The sequence below is a fragment of the Hoplias malabaricus genome, chromosome 1, assembly GCF_029633855.1.
Source record: "Hoplias malabaricus isolate fHopMal1 chromosome 1, fHopMal1.hap1, whole genome shotgun sequence".
In the NCBI taxonomy this organism is placed as follows: Eukaryota; Metazoa; Chordata; class Actinopteri; order Characiformes; family Erythrinidae; genus Hoplias; species Hoplias malabaricus.
Window position 1 is genome coordinate 8,569,985 of NC_089800.1, and position 27,043 is coordinate 8,597,027.

The 27,043-nt window shown below is 40.5% G+C and overlaps 1 protein-coding gene across 1 annotated transcript in view; it reads right to left on the bottom strand.

Annotated features, from left to right (window-relative positions):
* Positions 1 to 2,384: 2,384 nt before the first annotated feature.
* The window catches only part of mindy3 (MINDY lysine 48 deubiquitinase 3), a 63,132-nt gene continuing 38,473 nt past the window's right edge, over positions 2,385 to 27,043 (bottom strand). Inside the window, exons 11-15 of the mRNA XM_066645785.1 lie at positions 22,784 to 22,856; positions 15,472 to 15,544; positions 13,579 to 13,666; positions 10,936 to 11,007; positions 2,385 to 4,084 (exon numbers count right to left, since the gene is read on the bottom strand). Coding sequence (XP_066501882.1) covers positions 3,935 to 4,084; positions 10,936 to 11,007; positions 13,579 to 13,666; positions 15,472 to 15,544; positions 22,784 to 22,856 — 456 coding nt within the window. The 3' untranslated portion in view covers positions 2,385 to 3,934. The remainder of the gene's footprint in view (positions 4,085 to 10,935; positions 11,008 to 13,578; positions 13,667 to 15,471; positions 15,545 to 22,783; positions 22,857 to 27,043) is intronic.

Consider the following 27,043-nt stretch of genomic DNA (forward strand, 5'->3'; position numbering starts at 1 on the left):
TTGTGGAGTGGTACACTCACCCTGTCACTCAAACTTGTGGAGTATAACCCTCACCCTGTCACTCACTTGTGGAGTGTAACACTTACCCCTGTGGCCAATTCCACCCAGCCACACATACCACCATGTTTTTAAGTTTGGGGTGAAACTGGAGGGCCTGGAAGAAACCACGCAGACACAGGGAGAACCCACCTCTTCACAGACAGTGATCTGAGCTGAGGGTGGACCCCAGGACCCTGAGACCCTAGCTGCCTGACGGTGCCACAAACTATAAATTAACCTAAGGGCAATTTCTGCTTCTGTGTTGTATCTAAGACATAAGCATAAAGTACATATTCATAGCAGCGTTTCCATCCGTCGTACACTACGCATGTGCTGACACACACCTCCCCAGAGATGTAACCATGTGTGATGATGATAATGATGCAGATCACAATCACTGTGATTGGCTCGCATTTGGACAAACATGGATCAAGCTGGATGTTTGTATAAATCTGCTTCTCAGGGACCCAGACGAGGAGAAAAAAGTGCCAGCATTGTATTTGTTTTTTGCCTGCCATCGCATGTAAACTATGCCCTGTCCCAAATAGCACCCTACTTCCAACATAGTGCACTTCACAGATTATACTAAAGAACACTACTACGCAGAGACAGGGAGAGCTGAAAAACAAAGCCCATTATGAAGGGTTTTATTATCCAAAACACAGTGCAGAATGTAGAAACAATTATTTTTATGACCTACAATCTGCACTACATAGGGTGGAGGACGATATTTGAGACTCAGCCCTTAGTTTATTTAGTTGAGATTGTGATGTGCGTGTGTAAATATAGTACCAGTCAAAAGTTTGGACACATCCTTTCAGTAGTCATTGGTGGAATAGGGCTATTCACTGTACCACCTCTGCACAACACAAGTTATGGCCTCAAACGCATTAAGAAGGCAAGCAGTTCTACAAATAAACTCTTGACGAGGCCACAGCTGTTCACTGAAAACCATTCCAGGTGACGACCTCATGAAGCTGATCGAGAAAACGTCGAGTGTGTGCAAAGCTGTCATCAAAGCCAAAGGTGGCTACATTGAAGAATTTATTCATTCATTATCTGTAACCTTTATCCAGTTCAGGGTCGCGGTGAGTCCAGTGCCTACCTGGAATCATTGGGCGCAAGGCAGGAATACACCCAGTCTTTCACAGGGCAACACAGATACACATACACATTCACATTCACTCACACCTACAGACACTTTTGAGTCGTCAATCCACCTACCAACGTGTTTTTGGACTGTGGGAGGAAACCAGAGCACCCGGAGGAAACCCACACAGACACAGGGAGAACACACCACACTCCTCGCAGACAGTCACCCGGAGGAAACCCACACAGACACAGGGAGAACACACCACACTCCTCACAGACAGTCACCCGGAGCGGGAATCGAACCCACAACCTCCAGGCCCCTGGAGCTGTGTGACTGTGACACCTACCTGCTGCACCACATTGAAGAATCTAAAATCTAAAATATAAAAATATATATTTCCAAAATTCCATGTGTTCCTTCATAGTTTAAATGTCTTCCATATTCATTTTGAATGTAGAAAATAATAAAAAACTAAGAAAACCATTGAATGAGAAGATGTCCAAACAATTGACTGCTACTCTACATTTACAATGTGTGGAAAACAGACCTAAACATTTGACTGATACTAATACAAAAAATATATATAAATTAAGATAAATATGTAAACCTGCTTATTTCGGGGCTCCTGAGTGTGGCCCCATCACCAGGAATTCACAAGTTTAAATTCAGGTCAGAGGCTGGGTTACCTAGGGACCACAACTGGCTTCACTGTGCGGGCAGGACAGCCCCGTCTCTGCCCATCACTGCCTGTGCTGCTGGTAGGGTAGTAGCTTTCATATTTTTGGTATGAATAGTGTATGGTAAGAGAGTAATTGATGTGACAGATCTGGGCAGTCTGCCCTCTACTCCGACACGATAAACTGTTCAGCGACGTTGCATCAGCAGCAAAAAGTAGTGGTGGGATGCCTCGCGTCTTGGAAAAAGCATGTGTTCAAAATGGGGTTTTTGATCAAACAAACTCTAAAATTATCTTAAAAACAATGCCTAAGTATTCAGCACAAACAGAATTACTTCTTATGATATGTTTACTTCAGAGAGAGGAACAGAGATGTGTTTAAAGTCTGTAAAATCAATCACAGGGACGAGGAAAAGCCTCTCACCGAAATTAACAGAATGCATCAAAGCTGAAATACGATATGTAACATAACACAGGTCAAACAGCGCTGTCCCTGCCACGGCAGTAGAAACACTCAAACACTCGAGTCAAAATCATTACAAACACGCTCCAGGCATGAAGAAAAAAAAAGTGTGTTTATTTTGGTGAACCATCGGGGGTCAGAATAAATAAAGAGTGCAAGTGTTTGTTCATTCCTCCGCCTCAGGCAGAGAGCAATAAATAGGTGTCAACAAGTTAATGCTGTCACAAATAATAATAATAAAAAAAGGAAAAACAAACAATCAGCAGAACGCTTGACTCACGTTCAGAATCAAATACCTCCACTGCCTCTCTCCTCCTCCTCCTCCTCCTGCTTTCTCACCTTTCTTCAACTCGTCCTCTCCCCGTCTCCCTGTCCTCTGTTGGGCTTTAGTGATTCCCGCTTTAAAACCATCTGCACTGACGCTCTGCACGTGAGGAATCCTCGTCAATAACACTTTTACTGTTTTAAGGGCGTGGTCATATTTTGAGAATTAAGCTGTTATTTTTGGAGAACGAAGTTGAAATATAAAAAGAAATCTGTATTCTTTAGAGAATGGAACTGTAATAACGGAGAAATAAAGTTGTAATAGTTCAATATTTTGACAATAAAAAAAATGAGTGTTAACTAATGGTAATATTTGGAATATTGGTGAATATTTGGAGAATAAAGTCAATTTGAGAGTAAAGCAAATCTTTCCTTTTTTGGTATTTTGAGAAAATTCCAAATTAAAATTGGAGAACAAAACTAATAGTATGAGATATTCGGAATATTTGGAAAGTATGACAATTACAAGTCATTATTTCCAATAAAATGTGAAGTTTTCTTTAAAGATTTACATATTTTCTTAATATTGCTTAATTCTCAAAATATTTTTTTACGTGTCGCTAAGCCACTGCTGTACTGCCCAGTTTTAAGTGCGTTACGTAAACTGAGTGAAGTAGCGTGGGGCGCAGACAGTTGAGAGATCCCAGGCCTAAGGCTTTGGTCATAACATACTTTAGTCAACACCTACCAACACCGAATCTACACTGAGAGTCATGCACATCAAGTACCTGAATCAAATGTATACATCGTTTACAAGTGAATACGTGAACACAAATCTTGATAAGTAAGTCAACTCAAAGAATAATTGTGTTGATGTAATTCTCCACGTGGGAGTCGTACACATTTGAAATAAGTAAATTCAGTGCGTGTCTTTTTATTTGTACAAAAACCACCACACCTACAAACAGCTCCATAAACGACTCCTCTGCTCCCCTCAAGAGGCCTGCGTGGTCAATTCCTATATTTTTAATACCTTAAATCAAGTAAACAAACAAGTGAAAAAATCTGTAGAAAATCAGCGAAAAAATCTAAACACCTGCAAAAAAAGAGCAAATTTGAACTCATGTTTCAATAAGAACGCGGTCCAACACCAGGGCTGTGAAGCCCTGAATAAACATGAACGTGCCGGATGAAAGCAGGACAGGAGGGATGCGGACAGATCGGCCGGTGCGGGGAGTGTGTTACTGTCTCTCGTGTGGGTTTAGTTCAGACACTGTACTGGCCTCTGAGGTTGTAGTGCACGGTCGCGAGTGTGCAGGCGTGTTTAGGACTGGGTGGGTGGAGCATTCCTGAAGCAGAGTGGGGCTGGTCAGCCGGAGGTGGATAGCCCAGGTGAGTGCTAATTGAGGGAGGGGGATCTCTCTGTGGTCCACAGCAGCTCGATGTATGGCCACTTGGTCTGCAAACAGCGCTTGACTGGGGTGTCGTCCGTACGCACCATGGGGTCTTCAAAACCAAGGACCAGAGCAGTGCCCTCAACATAACTCACCTGAGAGAGAGAGAGAGAGAGAGAGAGAATTACAATGAATAAGCGATTATCAACTTTCATGTTGTTGATTTATATTAGTCTAATACTGAGGGACAGTCCAATGTTCTTCTGAGAACTTCTCTTATTATTTGTATTATTATTATGAATGATTAATAATTCATACATGAATAACCTTTGCTGAACAGCGCACTTTATTAACTTTAGGGTCATATCACACCTATCACAGCCAAATTAAAGGTGTTATTAGGTGTCTTGGATCTGATCTAATTTCAAAACAACCCCTTTATCTCTGTAAAGAAATACAAAGAAAATCAATACAAAGGAAATAACCTTCTTAAATTTCAGTGGAAGGCAATGCACCAAAAACCAAATAATAATAATAATAAGAAATCTCCATGTAATTTTGGAGCATTTCTATTGGTCCATTCATCATTAAATTTACAGACAATGTGAAAAAAGCTGTGTTCAAATGATGTAGTAAACTATCCACAAAACAGATACATGACGAGAGAGATGCGTGTTTTTCTTTGGACGGCCGTGATACACAAGCTGACAGTGTTTGCGCTTCGGCTCTCTGTGTGTCTCTCATTAGAGACCTGGACTCCTGTGATGACATCATCAGACCTGAAAGACCTGAAGCTGGTGATGGTTTCCATATGGAGGGCCTCTTATGGCCAGTGTGGAGCTGGTCCTACATGCTGTGCCATGGTGACCATGTGTGGGAGCACTGCTGGGGTGTGTGTGTGATTAACTGGTCCTTTATAACCCAAAACCATTATGAATGTGTGTGTGTGTGTGTGTGTGTGTGTGTGTGTGCTGATATTCACTGAGTAAATGAAAAACATATGACAATATTTACGTGTACCAGTCCATGCGCATGCATAAAATACCTTACAAGCAACATCATGAGGACCACATGTATGTGTAACCCAGCCTAGATGTTGCGTCATGAAGAATGAGTGTGTGTGTGTGTGTGTGTGTTGCCTCAGAATGTCACGGTCAGGGCTGACCATAGGGTTTTGTGGGGGTTAGAGCTGGAGTGTGATGAGAGGTGCACTGACCCATTCAGACTTCTAAATCCAGGACCCACTCATCGCTGTCTAAATCTTTAAATGCTAAAATGACTCTATACACACACACACACACACACACACACACACTCACACACACACACAGGCTTGTTGTAATACAATGTCAAGACACAATTCATTTATGAAATTTTCAGTTCCAAACACTAAATACAAGGGCTATCAATCGAATAATAAACCCATCCAACTATAAACACACAACTGTGATTAATCATGATTAATTGCCTTGCCCCTTCCTAAGATTGAAGCTTTTAATAATGGATATTTAAATGTTAAAATAAATGTGAGATAAACAACTGAACATAAAAGGGTTATATTTATATAATCGCAACAATAAAGCTATTTAAACTTAGTACTTCCTTGTATTTTTGGGAGGGAAGTGTAATGTGTGACAATGACATAACTTCTACTTTATTATAATTTATATAATATTTAATACATATTTCAGCATTAACAAAACAATATACCTTCTGAACTCAACAGTAGTTTAAACGATGCTGCGTTTAAACTAAAGTAGAACTGCTAATCCGTCACTAGGCTTGGTCAAAAGAGTCAATTACGGGAGGAAGTTGCAGCCAAATTTAGTAAAATGGTTAATAAGCGTTATAAAAATGTACATGCGAAATTACCATGTGCGTTAATGGAACACAATGTAATATTTTCACCTTAAAATTACAGCTTCAAACTCACTGTGATGATCCACTGAGCTGTACCAGGGAGAATAGAGCCTTTGTCATTGCTACTCCAGGCTCAGCATGGCAGAAACTGCACTATGTATCTTATGGAGGAGGGTAGGAAACCATGTTGATTTCAGTCCAAAAACCCCAAATATTACCTAGTGTTCCTTTAATGTGTTAATTCTGACACCAGTAGTAAATACAATATAAACTTTCATTTTTCACTCTGACCATCCTTACAAATCATAATGATGATAAAAATGATAATAATAATAATAATACATCGCTACCCATATATAATGAGGATCTTCTAATCTTCTACCACCAACTATTAAACCTTAACATCAGTAGCTAAAAAATGTCTTTAGCTTCAGTTTTAAAACATGGAGCTCTTGTACAAAAACACTGTACAAAGTCAAAACTGCTTTGCGTCCGTTTTTGTCCCAAAACCTAGTGAGCTGTCGACAGAGACAGCATATTAAGTCGTAATGTACACACTCCTGACACGTACGCTGTCCCATTTCTCAGAGACATTAAATATGCTGCCTACTGAGATTACCTTAATCTGGCAGAACTTTAAAGCAGCATCTAACCCTTCCTTTGCCATGGGAAGGCAATCCCATAATGCAACAGAAGCACAATTCTTGTTTATTCACTGTTCTCCCAGAGCAAAGATAATTAAAATCACAATAAATAGGATAATCAATAGTGCTAAAACAATGAGGCGATGCTAGACGCTGAGGGAAGTAAACACCGGTCGCATGCAGTGTGCGGGAACAAGCCATGACGCTATCGTTCTCTAACTAGTGTCTCAATAATCTGCCCCATGAGGACAGACAACTTAGTGTCTCACTAGTCAGCTCACTAGGTTTTTGGACAGACCTGTATCTGCTTTTCTCTGAGGCCATTGTAGTCCTGCAAACCTATGAAAACAAGTGTTCTCTCTCTCTCACACACACACACACACACACACACACACACACACACACACACACAGCATCCAAAGTCTCATCAAGGACTCATCCAAACTCTGCTCAACTGGGAACAATCTCAATTACACTGCATGCTGACCTATTTAGTTTAACAGAGCAGACAGCAAACACGCTCCACTAAGAGTGTAATTACTAACATACAGGGGAAATACACATTCCACATATTACACCAGTGGGCACAAATATCCAACTGTTCTCCAAGTCAGTCCACCTTTGGCATTAGTGCCACCCTGCTCCCTCTACTGGTGGATACATGCATAGCCAGTTTTACAATGCTACTCATTACAGACGTTCAGCTAGATCAAACCTCAACAGCCCTTGTGTTAACAGGATAACTGTCTCTGTCTAAATCCCCAGGCTGATCACACAGTGGATGGACGCTGTTGCAGGATTCTCCTTTACAGTGGCCAGGTAACCTCTCCTTAGCCCCTGCCCCTGAGGAGAAATTTAACTGCTTCTCCCATTGGTCCTGAGTGTCCCCATCTGCTTTCTCACACTAAGATTAACTGTCTGTTAAACAAAATACTTGAAAGGGGATCTCTTTTGGACTGGGGCTACTCACACCTGCTATAAAGATTAAACAACAAAGGAATCACTGGGAATGAGATAGAACTCTATTGTTCCTTTCAGACCGGACTTTTTAGTTGCTTTAAGCAGAAGTAGCACTAAGTTCAACAAATCATTCAACAGAAAACACATGCCCTGTATGTATATTTGCTGCACATTTTATATACACCCTCAGCAACACGAAGGGACACTGTCATAAGCAATCAGAGCCAAAGAGAAGGTCCCTGATGCTGTGTATTGCTGCAAAAACACATAGGAAGCATTGAAAAAAGCAATTAATAACACCAAACTCAAGTCTGTTTGGTATTTTCTAACTAAACGCACTGATTTCCAGTTAAAAATTCAGAGTAACAAGGCAATGTTGGGTGAAAGTTCTTAAGTGTTTGCCTGTTTATTATATTTATGAAGTCCGGGACACATGGGTTATATCTCAGTGTCTTGTGTTTGATGCATAATAGTTAGACGTTGAAGCCAGAGGAGTCTCCTTTACAAACATCTCTCTTCTTGAGCTTCAGAGACATTACCACAAATGTCATGATTCCAACTGGAAAGAACAGCTAAAAGCATTTCCTCTCCCTGTCTGAGTCTGTTTCACGTTTGTGTTAAAACACGTCAACAGTGTGCATAGATTTCCTTCAAATAACAGAAGTATCTCCATAGACGGAGTAGTTTTCATGCACTGCAGGGCTTTTGTGTGTTGTGTGAGAGCTGCTAGACTGAGTCTTATTTGGCCCAGCTGTGTCATTGGCTACAGCTCCCATCTACAAGTAAGACATACTAATTGGTCTGGAAACAGACAAGTGTCTGTAATGTGCCTAAAATTCTATTATCGCTAAGATAAGAAGTTGCCAATTTATTTTTATATTATTAAAGATGATGAAAAATAAAGATAGTGTTTCTGTAAACAGAGACAGATGAATAGAAAAAAAAATAATTAAATCGGAAAACACTGTGGCCACAATTTGAAATGACGAACAGATGACACCAAGAAGACTTTTATTGTGGAATTTGGAATTTTTGGGCCATTCTTTGACACAGAGAATCTAAGTTTTGATTCTGAGGCCATCTGTTGAATCTCAATCTTCAGGTCCTTCCACAAATTTGAGGTTAATCTGGAACTGACTGAAAGTTCACAATGCAGTGTGCAGCATGGCAAGTTCCATCATAAGAATTTGCCTGTACATGGCTCCATGATCTTCCCTTCAACAGTTCTGATACTTCCATTAATCTGAGAAGAAAAGCAGCCCGAAGCCATGATGCTTATACATTTGTTACATGCAGATCCTTCTCTTGTACCCAATACTTCCAGGTCTTTCTGGAACTCTCTTCATGTTGTCCTTAGCCCTTTGACAGAAATCACGTAAGGAGCTCCTGTAGGTGGCCAGTTGATGGTTGAGTGATGGACCCGATGTTACTTGTAACATTTGGGACCTGAGAAACCCGCCTGTAACTTGCCACTGCTCAGATAAACTTCCCATGTGGAGACGTGTCTTATGTGATGGCTTGGTGTCTTGTTAATAATGCATTCAGATGTGGGTTAATTTGCATTCAGATGTGGGTTCACTTATTACAAAGAGTAAAAAGAGAAGTGCTTGGAAGTACCTACCGACCAAGATGCAGTAACCCAGCTGAATGTCATTAGCTCATGTAGCAGAACTTATTTATGGAAGCATCTGCTTTAAATGCTTTTTCTTATTTTTTCAATTAGTGTTTTGTTCCCCTGCATCATTCCACTGCACATAACTCTTCTATTTATTTATTTATTTATTTATTTATTTATTTTTAAGGGACTGGAATTGCATGAATTTTTTTTCTGTGTAGTTTTATTGAGTTAATGCCAAAATCTGGCTTAAATTTTATGTCAAGAGCTGCATTGAAAAAATACAAATAAATAAATAAATAAAAAAGCTGATGTGTTGCATACGCAGAAGCACAACCTTAAACCTAACCCTAACCTTAAATACTGAGATAAAAAATGACTTGTCATTTTCCATCTACAAATGGGATGTATTACTTTCATGGCAGCGGCAGAATGCAAAATAACTGAAATAGCATGTGCCTCAGAACAGGCTCAGACTAACAGACCTGAACTGCTGAATTTCTTTGAAAACTACAGCCAAAACTTGAATTAGAACCAGGCCTCCGTATCTCTGGTAGGTTTAAATGGCTCGCGCAGAGAGGTGACCTGCTCTTTGGATATTCGTTTGAGTAAGGCCCCCTAGGAAAACAAGTTTAAAAAAAAAAAAAAAAATTTAAACATCACAGTAAAAGCATGGCACAGCGGAAGCCTCCGCAACAAAGCTGACCACTTCATTACTGCTTCTAATGCACTTGCCAGGGGAAAAGTAGGACCTGGTGTGAGTGTACACTGCTTCTCTCTGTCACACACACACACACCCACACACACCCTGATTGAACGCTGTCCCTTCCCATTAGGCCAGAAGGACTGTTCATCACCCGCACTTCCTCTGAAAGGCAAAGGTCGCTCGTTCGTGCTCTCTCTCTCACAGATAAATGGAAATACGAGGCAGGGAGCATGTGTGAGTGTAGGCTGGCATATGTTAATGCCATTAGGCTCTTTATGGGGACTTGTGCGGAAAGTGGAAAATGGGGAAATGGCTCTCCGCGCGGGGCTGGAGGGAAAACACTTTAGCTACCGGTGACAGTAAAAGACACAAGATGAAAATCCCAGCCCATGCAATGAATCAGAGCGACAGAGAGATGCCAAAAAGGGACCATTAAAACCTATGTGTAGGAGCACCTCACACATGGATTTTAATTAAGGGCATGCATTACAGGACAGTGATTTTAAAGCAGATCTGAGATTGATTTTTAACAAGCTTTCAGTACATCGCTCTTAATTAAAGACTAAAACAAATGAATAATTACACAGCGCTGGAGCTGGCAGCTGTTGAGTTACAAGTTGCTAAACTAGTAATTTAGGTTTTTAGTAGCGTGTTATAGCTTTACTTTAATAACTATATGATATCAAATGTTGCTCTCCAAGCGGATGCAGCTTGATCAAAGCTACCTGCACAGTCTAATTAAGGAGGATTCATCATGATTTATTTTTTTGTTTCTTTTGGTTTATTATTTCATAAAGACGACCTGCTTAAATGAGATGACCATTAGGAACTCTCAATCGGCCATATTTGCAAATTTTGTTATCTATTAGACAAAGGCATCTGAGACTACTTATTATCATTTGATAATTAACATGTCTCAATGGGTAGCTTCAAAGCACTGGGCCTCTTTTTAATGTGGAGCTAACTAGAGGCAGATGACTGACCAGGAAGATATAAGTGTACAGAGAGCAGTGGTGGAGTGAGGGGGCTGGTGAAATGGGGTTGAAGCGGACGAACCAACGTCGAGGCAGTAATCACAATCAGACTTCAGACGACGTGCAGGGGATCAAAAAGGATAAGGATGGCTGTCTGGATTCTGCCTGCTCTGTGGATTACTGATAGCGGAAGTGGTGTCTGTATGAGAGTGTATGGACATTGCATGGGCGGGAGTCTGTGTGCTACCTTTTCGTTGTGGTTGGACTGCTTCAGGCCATTGTAGTGATACACAGGAAATGAGTCTGGAATCCCTGAGTCCTGCAAAGGCAAGAGGAGAAGAGGAGAAATGTTTTGAATGTGTACTACTACATTTGAGAGATAAATGAATGCAGTAGGGAGTAAAATATCTTCCTCCCAGCAACCACAACATTTCTTATATCATCTATCGCTGAACATTCAAGTATTCTACACCTAACTACCAAGGTCTCTGTGGCCGTTTACGACCTGGCAGCAAACAGCTACACCTAGGAACTAAGGTTACTTATCAGACCCAATCCATGAGTACCCACAACCCCAAAATGTATAGCTAGTTCTTCAAAGGGGCTAACAGGTAGACACCTCCCCTCGTCAGTGTTTCGCTAAATTATGCCCACGACACCTCCCGAAGGCTCTAGTCTGGCATCCCAGATTCACTCCCCTCCAAGCTAGTTTACAGCCCTATCATACTCTTGTAGGTAGATTCATTGTGCCCTCCCTGGCTAATAAGGCCATACCAAGCCCCACTGGCACCGTTAATGTGGACTTGAACTGTGCACACTATCAATTGCCTGCATTAACAACAACAACTGTAAATCCACACTGTCCTCTCTGGTGACTAAGGCTAATTCATTTAATTAATTAATTGTCTATAACCCTTATCCAGTTCAGGGTCACGGTGGATTGGGAGCCTACCCGGAATCACTGGGCACAAGGCGGGAAAACACTCTGGAGGTGGCGTCAGTCCCTCTCAAACATTCACTGCTAATTAAATTATGATTCAGAATTTGTTCCAAAAATATACCAACTACAGAAATGTGAAGGAACCATTTAAAAGTCATTGAAATATATAAATATATATGTACAATGTTCAGAGGCCATATTTACTATTTTTATACATTTGCAGTCAAAGAAGACATTAAATATGTGACTTGTTATTCATAATTTACTTGCAAAAGAAGGAGAACGTCTAAGAAAAATAAGTGTAATTAACAAGGAGTAATTGGACGTGAAAAGAACCAAATTATTATAAATGCAAAGGATAAAATTTATATAACTATTTGTCTTTTTAACAAGAAATCACAAAAACAATTCACCAATCATTATGTATTACTCGCTGTAATTACTGTAATTACTCTGGACCCACCGCGACCCTGACTGGGATAAGCGGTTACAGATAATGAATGAATGAATGAATTATGTATTACTGTTTGAAACTGAAAAGGATCTAAAAAAAGAGAATGCATACCTGATTAAATATTATCATAATAAAATGAATTTACAGGTCTGATCCAAACCAGTACTACCTCAGTTTCAGCGTTCATCTGTTGAATCAGGTGCATTTGAAGGAAATTATTCATGAATCAGGAATGAACAGAGAACTACTGCAATGCAGCATAGTTTAGACTGTGCATCACTTGTTTCAGAGAACATTCATATGTTTTTCTGCTTTAGAAAATTTGAAACATCTCAGTTTGGCTCCGGCTAATCAAAACTCACACCAAAACCCCACCGCTCATGTAACATGAAAAGAGACTGAACTCCAAGCCTTTGCCTGCAAAAACGTCTTGGACATAACAGATATTCTGCATTGACATCTCGATGGAACACGCCGGCCAAGCCAAACAATCATTAAACCAGTGAGCTGCGGCTGCAGAGAGGCAGGGAATGCTCTGGTGTGCCAAAAAAAAGTCCTCCGGCCCAGCTTTGAGCTTCACTGAGACCCAAACACACACTTCTGATAGCTGCCAAATACCTCCGTCTAGCCCTGTACCACACATGGGCAGAAACACAACCGTAGTGTGTGTGTGTGTGCGCGCCTGTGATGGGGTTAGCATGTTTGAATTGATGGTAAATTGAGGCTACACAGTGTGGATCCCTAAAGCCCTAATCTATTTAACACACAGTAAGAGAAGCTGCAACACTATGCCAGCTCTTACCCCCTCTCTCTCTCTCTCTCTCTCTCTCTCTCTCTCTAAATCATTACAGCAGAGAGGTACAGGATGTAAAGAACAGAAGCTGGAGTGGCACAGCTGTGAGGGAGGTCTATTACACTTTTATTGCTTAATGTTTATTCAGTTTTATGTTGCTATTACTGTTATTGTCCCAATTACTGTCACAAGTTTGGCCATGTAGCCAGCAAGCCTATAGAGAGGGAGAGAAAGTGGGAGAGAGTGCACAAGAGAGGGTGAGAGAAAGAGCATGAGAGAGGAAGAGAGAGAGAGAGAGAGAGAAAGTTTGAAAGGGAGAGAGAGAGAGAGTGAAAGAGAGCACGAATGAGTGTGAGAGAGAGAGTGTGTGTGTGAGAGAGGGAGACCACAAGAGAGAGCGAGAGAGAATGAGGGAGAACGAGAGAGAGAGAGAGAGAGAGAGAGAGAGAGCAAAAAGAGAGTGAGAGAGATAGAAAGTGTGGAGAAAAAAGAAAAAAGGAAAGAAGGAAAAACAAAAAGACAGGTGAAGAAATCACTGAGCAGGAGTACTGCGTTTGGAGTTTAAAAACATTCACAACTGGTCATTTACGATCACATTTGAAGATTCACAACTGATAATCAATCATTAAATGTCATTAAATGTCTTTAACCCTGTGTAGTAAACCTGTGAAAGACCTGTACAATGGAATGCATGGTGCGTTACCTGATCTGGGAAGAACTCGAGCAAGAATGGACCCAACAGAATGATTCCTAGACCCTCAGGATCCAGCTTACCCTTCATCAAATTCACACTGTTTTAAAAGAGTAAAAGAGTCTGTTACTAATTCACACCTTTCTATAAGTAACAAATACAGACCTATAATAGGCAGTGCATGTGTCTGATGTGTGCATTCACACACTGAACAGTGCCTGTGGTTGTGTTAATACATTCTTCTCAGAATAGGAGAGGTGTGTGTGTGAGCTGTAATGAAGACTGATGATATTAGCAAACTCTGAAGTTAAATATAACCATGAGCAATGCCTGGAATCTCACTATTATTATGATAAATCAAGCTGGCGGATTTAGAAATGAACTGACTTTTGAACACAGAAAGAACCACTAACCACGTTAAAAAGACATGCATCCAAGAACATACACACACACACACACACACACATACACTCAAAACAGATGATAACCTCCAAAATTAGGGCAGACACAGCCATTCTCATGCTGCGAGTTTATTACATCACTAATGTTTCTTAAGATAACCTTGCCAGAATGCTGATTATGATGTGCACTTTAGAAACAGGGATTTTAAAACATGCAAAATATGTTACTATGCAGCTAATAAGCTAATAAAATGAGCTTAAATACAGACGGGCCCCGTGTCAATAAAGAAAAAAATCTAAATATTTAATAAATGGATTAGGGAAGGCTTTTTGAATCATTTTCAGTAATCAAATGGCAAGGTTGATTCAAATGTTAAGTAGGCTGCCATTAGCACATCTGCTGCACTGTGTGGTGCAGGGCTTCTTGTCCAGTGTGCAGCAGACTTTAGTATCATTTATACACTGAATAAACACATAAAACATCTAACCAAAGCATTTAGTGTGGGCCTGAATATAATGTTAAAGTGGAGATGTTATGAAAATAATGATACTTCAGTGCATTTGCACATAAATGGGTGTATTTGGAGCCCACCAACCCATACGCTGTGAAACAAGACCACCCAGTCATTTTCTTGTGGGCTGCCCAAGTCAGAAGACAGGAGAGAGCACAATGACTTAAAAGTTTAACAGACAAAATAAGCAAAGAAATTAGAGCACCGATAAAATATTGTAAAAATGAGAACAGAGAAGAGGACTCAGCGAAATTGGCTACAAACCAGAGCTTCTGCTCCTCACTCCTGGGCTCTAGTGCCAAACTGAGCTGTGGCTTGTTTTCATTTAAAGGAACAGGTGCTTTACACAGGTGGCTCTGGAGAGGGCTGTTTAGACTGGGAGTGAGCCCTGGAGGGGGCACACACTCACACCTATGGACACCTTTGAGTTGCCAATCCACCTACTAACATGTGTTTTTGGGCCATGGGAGGAAACCCCCACGAACACGGGGAGAACTCATCAAACCCCTCACAGGCAGTCACACCCAGAACGGAGCTAGAACTCACAACCCCAGGACTCTGGAGCTGCAGACGCCACCGTGACACACGGCGAATAACACTGTATTCAATAAAGTATCTACCATGAACGTCATGCGGTATTAAGAGCACTATTTGGAAAGGGGCTGCTTAACATGTGCGAATTCCAAAGGCCCACAGTGTCCTACTCCTAACCTTGCTTTAAGTTTTGTATCACTTTATTAGGACTGAAAACAAAGAGGGACATTTTCCTTCACTCCTTTTTGCTGTGGTCATCACGGTGCAACCCACTGACAGAGTGAATGTGAGGGATGTGAGTGTACGTCAAAAACAGTGGGTGCCTCGTAGGGAGAGGGGGACTGCAGGTGTTCCACGCACACTCCAGCTACATCCTGACTACACACAAACACTCGCACACATAACATCCTACTTGTGTTATCAGTGAAAACATTACACACTCGTGTACACAAACTTACTACTCGGGTTCAGAGACCAGATCCAAAGCCTTCATAACGTCCTCGAGCAGTGTGTCTGGAATGAACCCGTTATCTACAGAAGAGAGAAAAGGGTGGGGGGAGGGGGGGGACATATGGTTGGGTTCTATTACTCGGAAAAAAGTGAGGATACAAAGAAACATAACCTTGTACGACTTTCCAAAGCCATGCACCCAGAGACCTCACAAGCACAGAGAATGCATGTTAAAACCAGTTAAATCCAGTTAACCCCAGGACAAGATGCATAATAAAGAGTTGCTCTCTTTAATGTGAAAGTTTGGTTTAAAAGAAAAAATATATATATTTGCATAATGCCCTTTAACCGTGGCATCGGAGACCCTTCATAATCACATTTATATCTCACCATCTGTTACGCCATATTACTTGATTGTTTAAGCCCACCACTGTGTCTCAGGATGACTGCTGTCTCTGCATTGTAAAATATTAGCTGTGAGTGTTTGTCAGTGATATTTATAGCACACCGAACTCTCCCAAAAACCTGCAGCCCAATTCTACTTTTATAACAACCATGACAGAGAAAGAGAAGGAGTAAAGAAGAGACAGATGGAGAGAGAATAAAAAGTATGGAGGCATGTGCAGAAGCTTGTACGTGTTTATGTTTTCAGAATGTTTACATGCATGGCTTCAGCTGTGTGTATGCCTCTGTGTGTGTGAGAGACAATGAAACTATTGTAGGCTGGCAGCAAAGTTTACATATTTGGTGTCTGAAACTATTTTCAGATGTCTTAAATGCGTGGGCGAAACACACAATCACTTACTCCTTTTCAAACACACAATAACACACAACAAATAAAACAAACAAACAAAAAAAAATCATCACCTGTTTTACTTGTATTGTATCAGGAAATTTATTTTATAGTTCGGCTGAGAGGTTTGGAGAAAACTGTGATTGTTCTGATCAATATGATGATTGATTTATTCTCCATTGTACAGATTCAGGTCCAGGCCTGTACTTTTGGCCAAGGTGACCACTACATCTGCTTCCTCTGGTTTGAGGCTTGAATGATGGTTGTGATGTGACAGCACGTATTTGTGTTTGGATGCTTCTGATTGGTCTAGATTATCTACTGAACACTTGTACTCTTCTACAGGTTATGTAAGTTCTGTGCTACTGGGTAAAACTTCACCACTTCAAACATCTGGGCTGAAAATAAATTAAACATTTTTGTGTTTGGTAGATTATTTCTTTGTTGTAACAATGCTTCTTGGCAATAAACACTATACCGTTGGAAAGCCTGTTAATTTCCCTTATAAATGGTGCCACATTTGTAAGGAACATTTGTGGGATGAGCAGTAGAGCTGAGTATGTGGGTTGCACCCATGAACAATTTGCCAAATCCTCTCTGCCAATGTCAAACAGCTTATTTTGTGTGATGGTGTGGGGCGGCATCTCCCTCACTGGAATAACGAGGGTTGTGATCATTGGAGGCGGTCTCAATGCAGAGAGATATCGAGATGAAACTCTGCAACCAGTGGCAATCCCATATTCTCCAAAGTCTGGGACCGAACTCTATCCTCCAAGATGACAACGCTTGCCCAATCTACCAAACACCATTTTCCTTACTTTTTGTGCTATGTTTATTATATAAATCACTCTTTCAGTTGTAGTGTGTAGGGGTGTAATATTAGCTAAGAGAAATGAGGCAGATGCACAAGCAAATGTGGAAATTTCTTAACCCTTGGGGGCAAACAAAAGAAAAGAAAACAAGTATAGGCAATAATCACTAGAAGAAAAGAATAAACAGGGACATAACAAACACTAGATTGAGACAGAATACTAACCAAGACACAGACACTAGGACAGAAACAGACAGTAACACAACTAAAGACAGGAGCCTGATCTGAGATCAATCACAAAATGAATACAACACAGAGGGAAATGGGTACAAACTGAAAACTAAACGCAAGAGTAAAGACAGAGGTGACAACATTCATTCATCCATTCATTGTCTGCAGGAATACAAAGTGACCAAGGAACATAGAGTGAATAAAACAAAGATATACTACACAGGCAGGGACTAAAACAGAATGGGAAATAATATACACACAGGGACAGACTAAGAAACCCACAATTACTGGACGATAAAAAGATCTCGATTTGTTTCATGATAAACTTTTGCTCAATACCAATATGAAGCTTTGGGCAAATGACTGTCCAACTTTCTGGCCGGACCCTGATGGATGACCGACTGTGGGGCTCTCCTGCTCCCCGCTTTAGAGCAGCTGCCCATGCTCCAGATACGGCCACTTGCCTCGGACTAGCTGCCCACCTTCCACTGAAGTTTTCCTGGAACTATTACTACTACTACTACTACTATTGTTATTATTATTACCACCGTCATCTTTGCTTTCATTATCTATTATCACATCAGAACACATGATCATAAAATCAGACTTATGTGATGTATAGGGTCATTTTTGGCAATAATTTGTACGTAGATTGACCAGAGGAGGATAGGTCCCACGTGTGAGCCTTGATTCCTCTTAAGGTTTCTTCCTCAGCTCTGAGGGAAATTTTCCTTCCCACTGTCACCCCTGGCTTCATGTTAAAACCTTGTCTTTAATGGAATTCTGTGAGGCTGCTTTGTGACAACATCAGTGGTATAAAGCGCTATACAAATAAACTTGATTTGATTAAATAGGGATCGATAAACGGTCATTTCTATTCCCTTCTTTTACTGCACATTCTCAGACACATATCCTAATGCCACTATGATACATGAACATGAGTGTATGAACCTGAGACTGAACATGTTTTAGTCTCCTGTTCTCACTGTGTTTGTGGCATATTTTTTTCTTGCACCTTCATTTACTGTACCCTCAAACAATAACACAAGTAGTTCCTTCCATCACACACTCCATCTCAAGAGTTTACATGCAGAACGCAAATGAAAACACAAACTATTGTTCTGCTATAGCCAAATATATCCTCTGCTTTAGAGCAGCATCACACGGCAAAGAGCCAGAACACACACACATTTTTTCAGGGATTACTGTGTTTTATTGCCTTATTGGCTTTTGCAGTATAAACACTGCAATATTAGTATTGCTAATAATAATAACTATATTAATACCAACAATAGCTGCAATGAGCCCCCATAACCAATCACAACTTGTTACATTTTTTTATCGTAGGCACTGAGTTCCAGAAGAGGGCTTCTGTGGGAGATCTGACAGATCACTGCATTAATGTTTTCTAACAAAGGTAAATTCTTTTGGTCAAAAATAACTGCGGCCTATTTCTTTAACCACATGACTGTTTTACCAATGCATTTTAATAAGCAGCAAGAAAGTCTACAAGTGAGAGTCTGAGTCTTCAGAAGGGGTCTTCATCTTATTCCACTCCTGTGTTGTTTTAGTGTGTAAGAGACTACAGACACAAGCCCCATGTTCCTCTGTCTCAGTCTCGCTGTCCCTGCGATCTGAATGGAACAGCTTTTTGTAGGATTATGCTTTGTTGTGACTGTCACCGAAATTATCCTTCTGGTTTGGATTAAAGTTTAATAAAGTAGTTCTCCATGTCTGACAGTGTGAGTGATCACTATACACCCTCTGTAGGGCAAAGTGTAGGTCATAAAATAACGGTTTGTACACTCACACAGTACGTTTAATCATAAGGTTTAAGTTTCCTTGTTGAATGAGCCTCTAATGACTGTATTATTAGTTTTATTATCTGCTATGTGCACTATGTAGGGAGCATGGCACTACATTGGGACGTGGCCAGTGAACCTCTGACTAACACAGACCAACAGAGCTCTGTTTACAAACGTGACAAGGACAAATGGGTCAGGGATCAATACTTATATTTCTTTCATTTTAATTTCCAAATGGGGACTAAACCTTTTTAAACAATGGCAATATGGCGGCAACTCTGCAGTGTGATGTCAGCTGCATCCCATGAACAGAAGGGCAAATTAAACACTTACACTTTGAGCTCAAAACCATTCAACCCTATGTTAGGAAAGTAGATAAACCACCGACCCTCGTCTGTGTCATATTAGAGAATGTCTGTGTAGCATATCTGTTCTTTCACACACATATATATTACAACACATTTCTGCTACAGAAAAATGTCTCCTGTGTTATGTTTATGATTATGAGTGTGAGAGATGAGGCTGAGTAAAACACACACTTCATATTGTTCTGATAAAACAGACACGAAAGAATGTTGTTTACTGTTAGAAATTATGCTTGAATACAGCCAGTTTTTAAGAAGTAAAAAAAAAAACATTGTGCTTCTGGCTCACTAGCGCTGTGTACACACAAAGAACATGGAACACATTTAAAATCTCATTATGTTTTAGTCTCCTGATCTGAGTACTCACAGTCGCTTAAAATGAGCTCTCTCTCTATCACTCACACACACACACACACACAAGGATGAGCCACAGGACTGTCCTGGTTTAAACAGTGTGTATCTAAGAAGCCAGATGCTTTTGTAAGTCAACTAAAGACCCCCTGACCCCCCTCACTCTTGTGATATATTTTTTTCTCTTTTTAGTTCCTTATATACCCTCACCTCAGGGGGCTTCACTGTGAAGATTTTCATACACGGCACAATAAATAAACAGAAAAACTACAGAAGATATTATTCCACTTACTAAAATCACAAAAGCAGATATGAAACACACACCACGAGAGAATTAGGAACCTGGAAGAGGAAGACGGGACGAGTTTTCAGGCCAAATTCAATGTCACTAAATTTAATCAGAGAGTGAGGCTCAACCAATAAACAGAGTAGAAACTCTTAAAATAACAGACCTACTAATGTATTACTCATTCATTCATTCATTCATTCAGTATCTGTAACCATTATCCAGTTCTGGGTTGGGGTGGGTCCGGAGCCTACACAGAATCACTGGGTGCAAGGCAGGAACACACTCTGGAGGGGGTAGCAGTCGTTCACAGGGCGACACACACTCTCACATTCACTCACACTTATTCACACTTGAGTCGCTAATCCACCTACCAGCCTGTGTTTTTGGATCGTGGGAGGAAACCGGAGCGCCTGGAGGAAACCCACGCAGACACAGGGAGAACAGAGCTCACTAATGTGTAGTGCAAGACTAGTTTTGGAATTAAAGGAACACTAGGTGAGATTTTGGTATTATTGTCCCCTACAGTTGCAGATTGTAAATTTAAGTGGTTGAAGTTGTGGTGGTTTCCATCCTCCTCCAAAAGTTACATAGTGTAGTTTCTGCTGTGCCAAACCTGTTGTAGCAAAGAAAGAGGCTCTTTTCTCCCTGTTAAAGCTCAATGGAGCACCACAGTGATTGTGAAGCCGTTATTTTAAGGTAAAAATGCTATATAGAGTTTTAAAAAGTGGCTGTTGTGAAGGTGAAAAGGCCTTTTTCAGTGCCCCAGGAAAGGTCAGAGCATGGCAGCTGCTCTTTTGCCTTATTGAATATTCAGAGATCTAGGCTGATAGTAAAATGATCATTAAGCAAAAACCTTGAGAAAATAAATCGTTTTTTAAATCTTACTTAGTCAAACCAATCCCCACCAGCTCATACTGTAATTAACAGTGATGCATGATATGCACAAAATGTCTCCGTGGAGTAAACTAATTTAAAATGTCAGTGACGCTAAGTACATGCACACACAGATAGCAGTGCAAATACACACACACACACACACAGAGCAGGTTACATGACAGAAAGATACTCTCAACCACCATAATGCAGGAGCCTTTCTTATATAAAACACATGAAGACAGGAAGGAAAGAAAGAAGGAAGGAAAGAAGGAAAGAAAGAAGGAAAGAAGGAAGGAAGGAAATAAATAAGGAAAGAAAGAAAGAAAAAAGAAAGAAAGAAAAACAGAAGGAAGGAAAGAAGGAAAGAAAGAAGGAAGGAATGAAAGAACAAAAGAAAGAAAGAAAGAAGGAAAGAAAAAAGGAAGGAAAGAAGGAAAGAAAGAAGGAAGGAAAGAATGGACAGACAGACAGACAGACAGACTGCTTCCATCTTGAAAATTAAAAAAAAAAAAACTGCAGTTCATAAGAACAAGGTCAAGCAGCAAACACATGGAGCAACAAAGCTACAGACTTGCTGAGGTCGAAAACGACTCTCTACTGACTGTGATGACCACCACCTCATTCGAATGTCACTTAATTATAAGATGATGTCAAGTGATCTACAAAAAGAATGGCAAGCGGCAGTAAATGGCAAACGGGGTGAACCGCACAGTGATGACGGGTCAAAACAGGCTTCTGGAGCCAGGGCTTTTCATCAATGAGAAGCAAAGAAGAGCCAGACTCAAGTTTGCTAAAGACCATAAGGATTGGACTGTAGAGGCCTGGATTATGGTCATCTTCTTCAATGAGTGCAATTTTCAGCTTTGTCCAACACCTGGTCGTGTAATGGTTAGACAGAGACCTAGAGAAGCCTACAAGCCAGAGTGTCTCGCACCCACTGTGAAATGTGGTGCAGGATCGGTGATGATATGGAGGTGTTTCAGCAAGGCTGGAATTGGACAGATTTGTCTTTGTGACGGACACATGAATCAAGCCACTTCCAAAAATATGCTGGAAGAAAACTTGCTTCCTTCTGCTGTAACAATGTTCCCCAGCTGTGATGATTGGCTTTTTCAGCAGGACAATGCTCAATGTCACACAGCCAGGTCAATCAAAGTGACACCAGATCAAGACCCTGTCATGGCCATCCTAATCTCCAGACCTGAACCCCATTGAAAACCTCTGGATTGTGATCAAAGGGAAGATGGATGGTCACAAGCCATCAAAAAGGCACAGCTCCTGGAAATTCTGTGCCAGGAGTGTCGTAAAGTCACCCAACAGCAATGTGAAAGACCGGTGAAAGTTGTGATTAAAAATCATGGCTATTCCACCTAATAACTATTTCTGAATTTACCCTAAGTTTAAATATTAGTACTGTGTTGTGTATAAATGAATATGAGGTTGTTTTCTTTGCATTATTCGTGGTCTGCAATTTCTATTTGGAGCCTTAGTAGTTTTCTAAAAAAACAGATGCTCTAAAATACAATATTTTTATTTGGAATTTGGAATAAATGTTGCCAGTAGTTCATAAAATAAAACAAAAATGCTCAGCCTGGTCAAACATACCCATCAATCGTAAAACTAGAGAAACTGGTAATTTTGTATTTGCCCCTTTTTTCAGAGCTGTATATAAAACTGTATTGTTAACATTTTGGCTTATAAAGCAGTTCAGCTTTCTGGGTTTAAAAAGGAAACTGTCATTCGTTATTTTTTTGTACAGAAAAACACAAAAACAGTAAGATCATTCTGTAATGGTTTACCTTCTGGGTCAAACGTCTGGAAGACTCTCCTTGCCTGTTCTGATGGTGACTCTGGGGCCACCAGGGACATTTCCTACAGAGAAAGAAAGAGGGGAAAAAAATATCTGTCAGAGATTCTGCAGAACACATTAAATAACATTAACCACTGTCAGCTGAAGAGTGAAACTTTCTGCCATGTTTCACTGATTCTTTTATCACCATGATTAATAGCAGCTTAAGAGAGGGGACTTTTTTGGTCTCAGACCCAACACAATCACAAGAGACATTATGGAACCACTGTCTCTCTGGCAGCTGCAAATACAAGAGTGAAAGTCAATTACAGAAGGCTTCAGCTTCTGAAGTGTTCCAATCTGATGTATGTACGAGAAAAGCTCACTGCAAAACCTAAAGAAGGAATGTCTTTATATTTATGTACATTGCACTGCACTGTATTTATCTGTCTATTAATACTGATTATCTGCCAATACAGAGTCCGGATGCAACACTTATATTTTCCTAGGTATTACTGTTACACAGTCCACACTTCCAGTACGCTATAGCTACTAAACTCTGCTCCACACTGAATATCTCACATTAAGAAAGAAATAGCCTGCTTCCAAGCTGCTGCTTCAATTTTGTTTTATAACAAAGTAAACAAAAGTTGTCTTCATAAATTGCACTGAGTGCCGCAGTAAAAGTAGAACATTTCAACAGGAGTAATACAACCCCAATACCACTCCGAAGTGCTTGAGTCACTTAATATCACAGTCACAACACATAAACACCCCGCAGAGTTACTGCTGCCGCTTCAGACTTTCATGAAAACTCTGCAGCGGGCTTTTAATATGAAATGACAGAAAGTAAGCAGAGAAATAATAACACCCCACTACGGTGTCCAGCAGAGTCAGATCACAACCACATTTACAAAGTGTGCTATATTTTAGAAACAATGGTGCTGGAGGGAATATTCACATTGGTCACGACTGACTCGAGGAGGAGAAGAGAGAGGAATCAGACTTAAGATGGAGCTCAATAAAGCCAATACAGATCAGTAAAATAATGCTGTGATCGTCCCGATACCGATCTTTGAGATTGGATCGGGACATCCCTAGTACTTCTTCAATATTATAGTTGCACACTGCAACACTGTATATTCTGCAACTGTTTTCCTGCATCTGCCTTAAACAGGCTGTTAGTCACCTCTAAGGGTCTGCTGTATTTGTTCATAACGTGTAATAACCCCCTCCCCATTACCCCTTATTCACTGTATAGTTTGTAATCACTGTATTTCTAAATGCATATGACAAGAAAAATATACTGAATCTTATGAATTTAGTACAAAGAATGTGAATTTGAGTGAATGTGTCTACAAAGACATAGAACGAGTACAGTCAGATATTTCATGTTTCTATGAGCATGAGATCAACATCAGGGACGTATGGAGCTCATGAATGTACAGTACATTTGTTTGTTTGTGTGTAGGTCATTTTCACGTCCTCAGTAACATATACAGATATAAACTGAGGATAAACTGCTTTCCCCCAAAACAACTCTCACCAACACTCGAGTCTGAAAACAGACAGGATCTTATCTAAACACTCTTCACGTATCTGTTTCTCTCTCTCACACACAAACACATCTGATTAATAAAAAACAAAGTCCCAGCGCAATGTTTGTGTTCATGTTGGAAATGACACTGGGTCACTGTCCCATAGCAGAGTGTTGCCTGAGGACATGAAGCACTTAATTTATGTTTGTGTGAAACTAGCTGAGAACATAATCACTCTTGAGATCCTCTATCGTTCAGTGACACACATTAAATTGTCCTGATACACAATTTTATATAAATAAAAGCAAAAACTAAGTATAGAGAAGTGTTAATTGTGCTTCTGCAGTATATTTACATCCACTTTTACACAGTTAATAAAAGCCACACTTGTGACCCTTTTGCAGGAGCTGTATGTATAAACATGACTTTACCCGGACTTCCTCCTCAAGCCCTAGTAAATGTTCCAGGTAAAGTCCGAGTCGGTGCATGTGAAAACGATTCGGGAAACGTTTCTCTACAAGTTCATGTGTGAAAAGGGCATAGGTAAGATTTTGTATTTTTGCTCCTGGGATCCCCTTGCAGTTGCAGAACGTAATTCGTTTTACATCATAGACCTGAAACCAAGGGTTAGGGGAGGGTGTGGGTGGTTTCCTACTCTTCTCCCACAGTTACCTAGTGAAGTTTCTGTAGTGCTGAGCCTGGAGTACAGGTCAGCTGGTCACAATGATTTTGAAACTAATTTTAAGGTAAAAATACAACGTGGTGTTCCTTTAAAGGACTGTGCACATTTAGTGCTGGGTGATACAGCCAAAATTTATATCACAATATATTTATACATTTTAGTCAAGATGATATAATTCTGATATTGATATGAACAATAAAAAAGCAGCAGAAAAACAACTGAGAGCAACATGACATCACCATCGAACAACAACCTCTTGGCTTTGTCAATAACGTTTGGTCCACGTTGGCAGGTGGATTGGCGACTCAAAAGTGTCCACAGGTGTGTGTGTGTGTGTGTGTGTGTGAATGAATGTATCGCCCTGTGAAGGACCGGTGCCCCCTCCCGGGTCTGTTCCTGTCTTATGCCTAGTGATTCCAGGTAGGCTGCGGACCAACAGCGACCCAGAGCTGGATAAGCGGTTACAGACAATGAATGAATGATATATATATATTGATATTTAATTATTTTCCAGCCCTATGCACACTTCAGATGACTCAGGTGCACTGATTATTATTAGCATTTAGACAGAACACCTCAAACATATCTGACTAGATAGTTCCCAGCATCCCATTTTTGAACAATATCCAAGAATTCTTCTTCCAGAGGCAGTTTGTAGGAGATTAATGAGATAAAATCAGTCAAAGGGGCATTTAAAAAAAAATCTAAATTGACAGACTTTTATGTTTCCAGAGTGTGTTAAGCCATTGTGTCAAAGTTTGGCTTGTGAGTCTAACCCAACCCCAACCTGACCTCAGCTTCAATGGCAATTTACTGGGCTCAGTTCTGGGACAGCCGGAATCCCTCCCTCAGTTCCTTCGACTCCACCCCTTCTCACACACACACAGTTACAGACACACACAATTACTAAGGAGAAAAGCAAAGGACAAAGTGGTTAAGCATTCCCATGTTGACTATGGGGACAGTACATAAGTCATAAAGAGGTCAGTGCTAGATGAAACTAGAGTTTGTTTTAAAAGTGTAATATTAAAATGAACGTCTATGATTGTGGGCAAATGCAGTTCTCTCTGGTTGTTTACATTCAGAAGCTCAGTGTCTTTTAAAGTGGAATGGTGTGAGTGTTGTTTGTACTTGGCTGAAGTGTAAACTGTCGTAGAAATTTAATCCACTCTTTGAATTCCCACAGAAGCTCATTTGTAACCTTAGTTGTTTAGTTATGTCGGTAATGCACTTAGCCGTCTGTTTTTGGCCCGGGGGAGGAAACCAGAGAACCCGGAGGAAACCCACACAGACACAGGAAGAACACGGAACTCCTCACAGACAGTCACACGGTGCAGGACTTGAACCCACAACTTAGAGCTATGTGACAGCGACACTACCTGCTGTGCCACCATGCTGCCCTTAAGTGATCAGAAACAGCAAAATTATAGCTATATTACCCCCCTATAAAGCAGGAAAAAAGCAACATCCTCATCGGACTTTCTCCGTTGTCTGAAAAAAACCTCCTGATGGTGTTCCTCTGCCATGAGCAGAGAGAGAGAAAGACTCTTTTGTATTAGAAGCTGAGGAATAAGAAGCCGATTTCACCTTCATCAGTAAATTAAAGAGCTCATCACAGACTTAAAGCAACAGTATGCCCTGCCCACATCCAAATGTTACATAATGCAGTTCCTACCACGCCTTGCCTGGAATATCAAACACAGATGCGCTGATCTCATTACAGGTCAGTGCAACATTACAATGACTTTAAAGCTGTAATTTTAAGATAAAAATGCTACATAGTATTGCTTTAACAACAGACAGAGGCACAGAAGCATCACAAACTTGCAGCTGAATCTCCATCTTTGCTGGTTTTGATTCTGCTCTTCATTGTACTGGACTGGATAATGTACTCTGATGCCTTGTATCAGGTTATTGGTGTTGACAGATTTTGCTGCCTCTCGTTGTCAGATATTGTAAAGAAGACAGAAGACATGACACGTTTCATTTCTGAGCATGCAGTGATATCTGGCTCAATTATTTTGTGTCATTCTTTATCAGGCAAAATAAA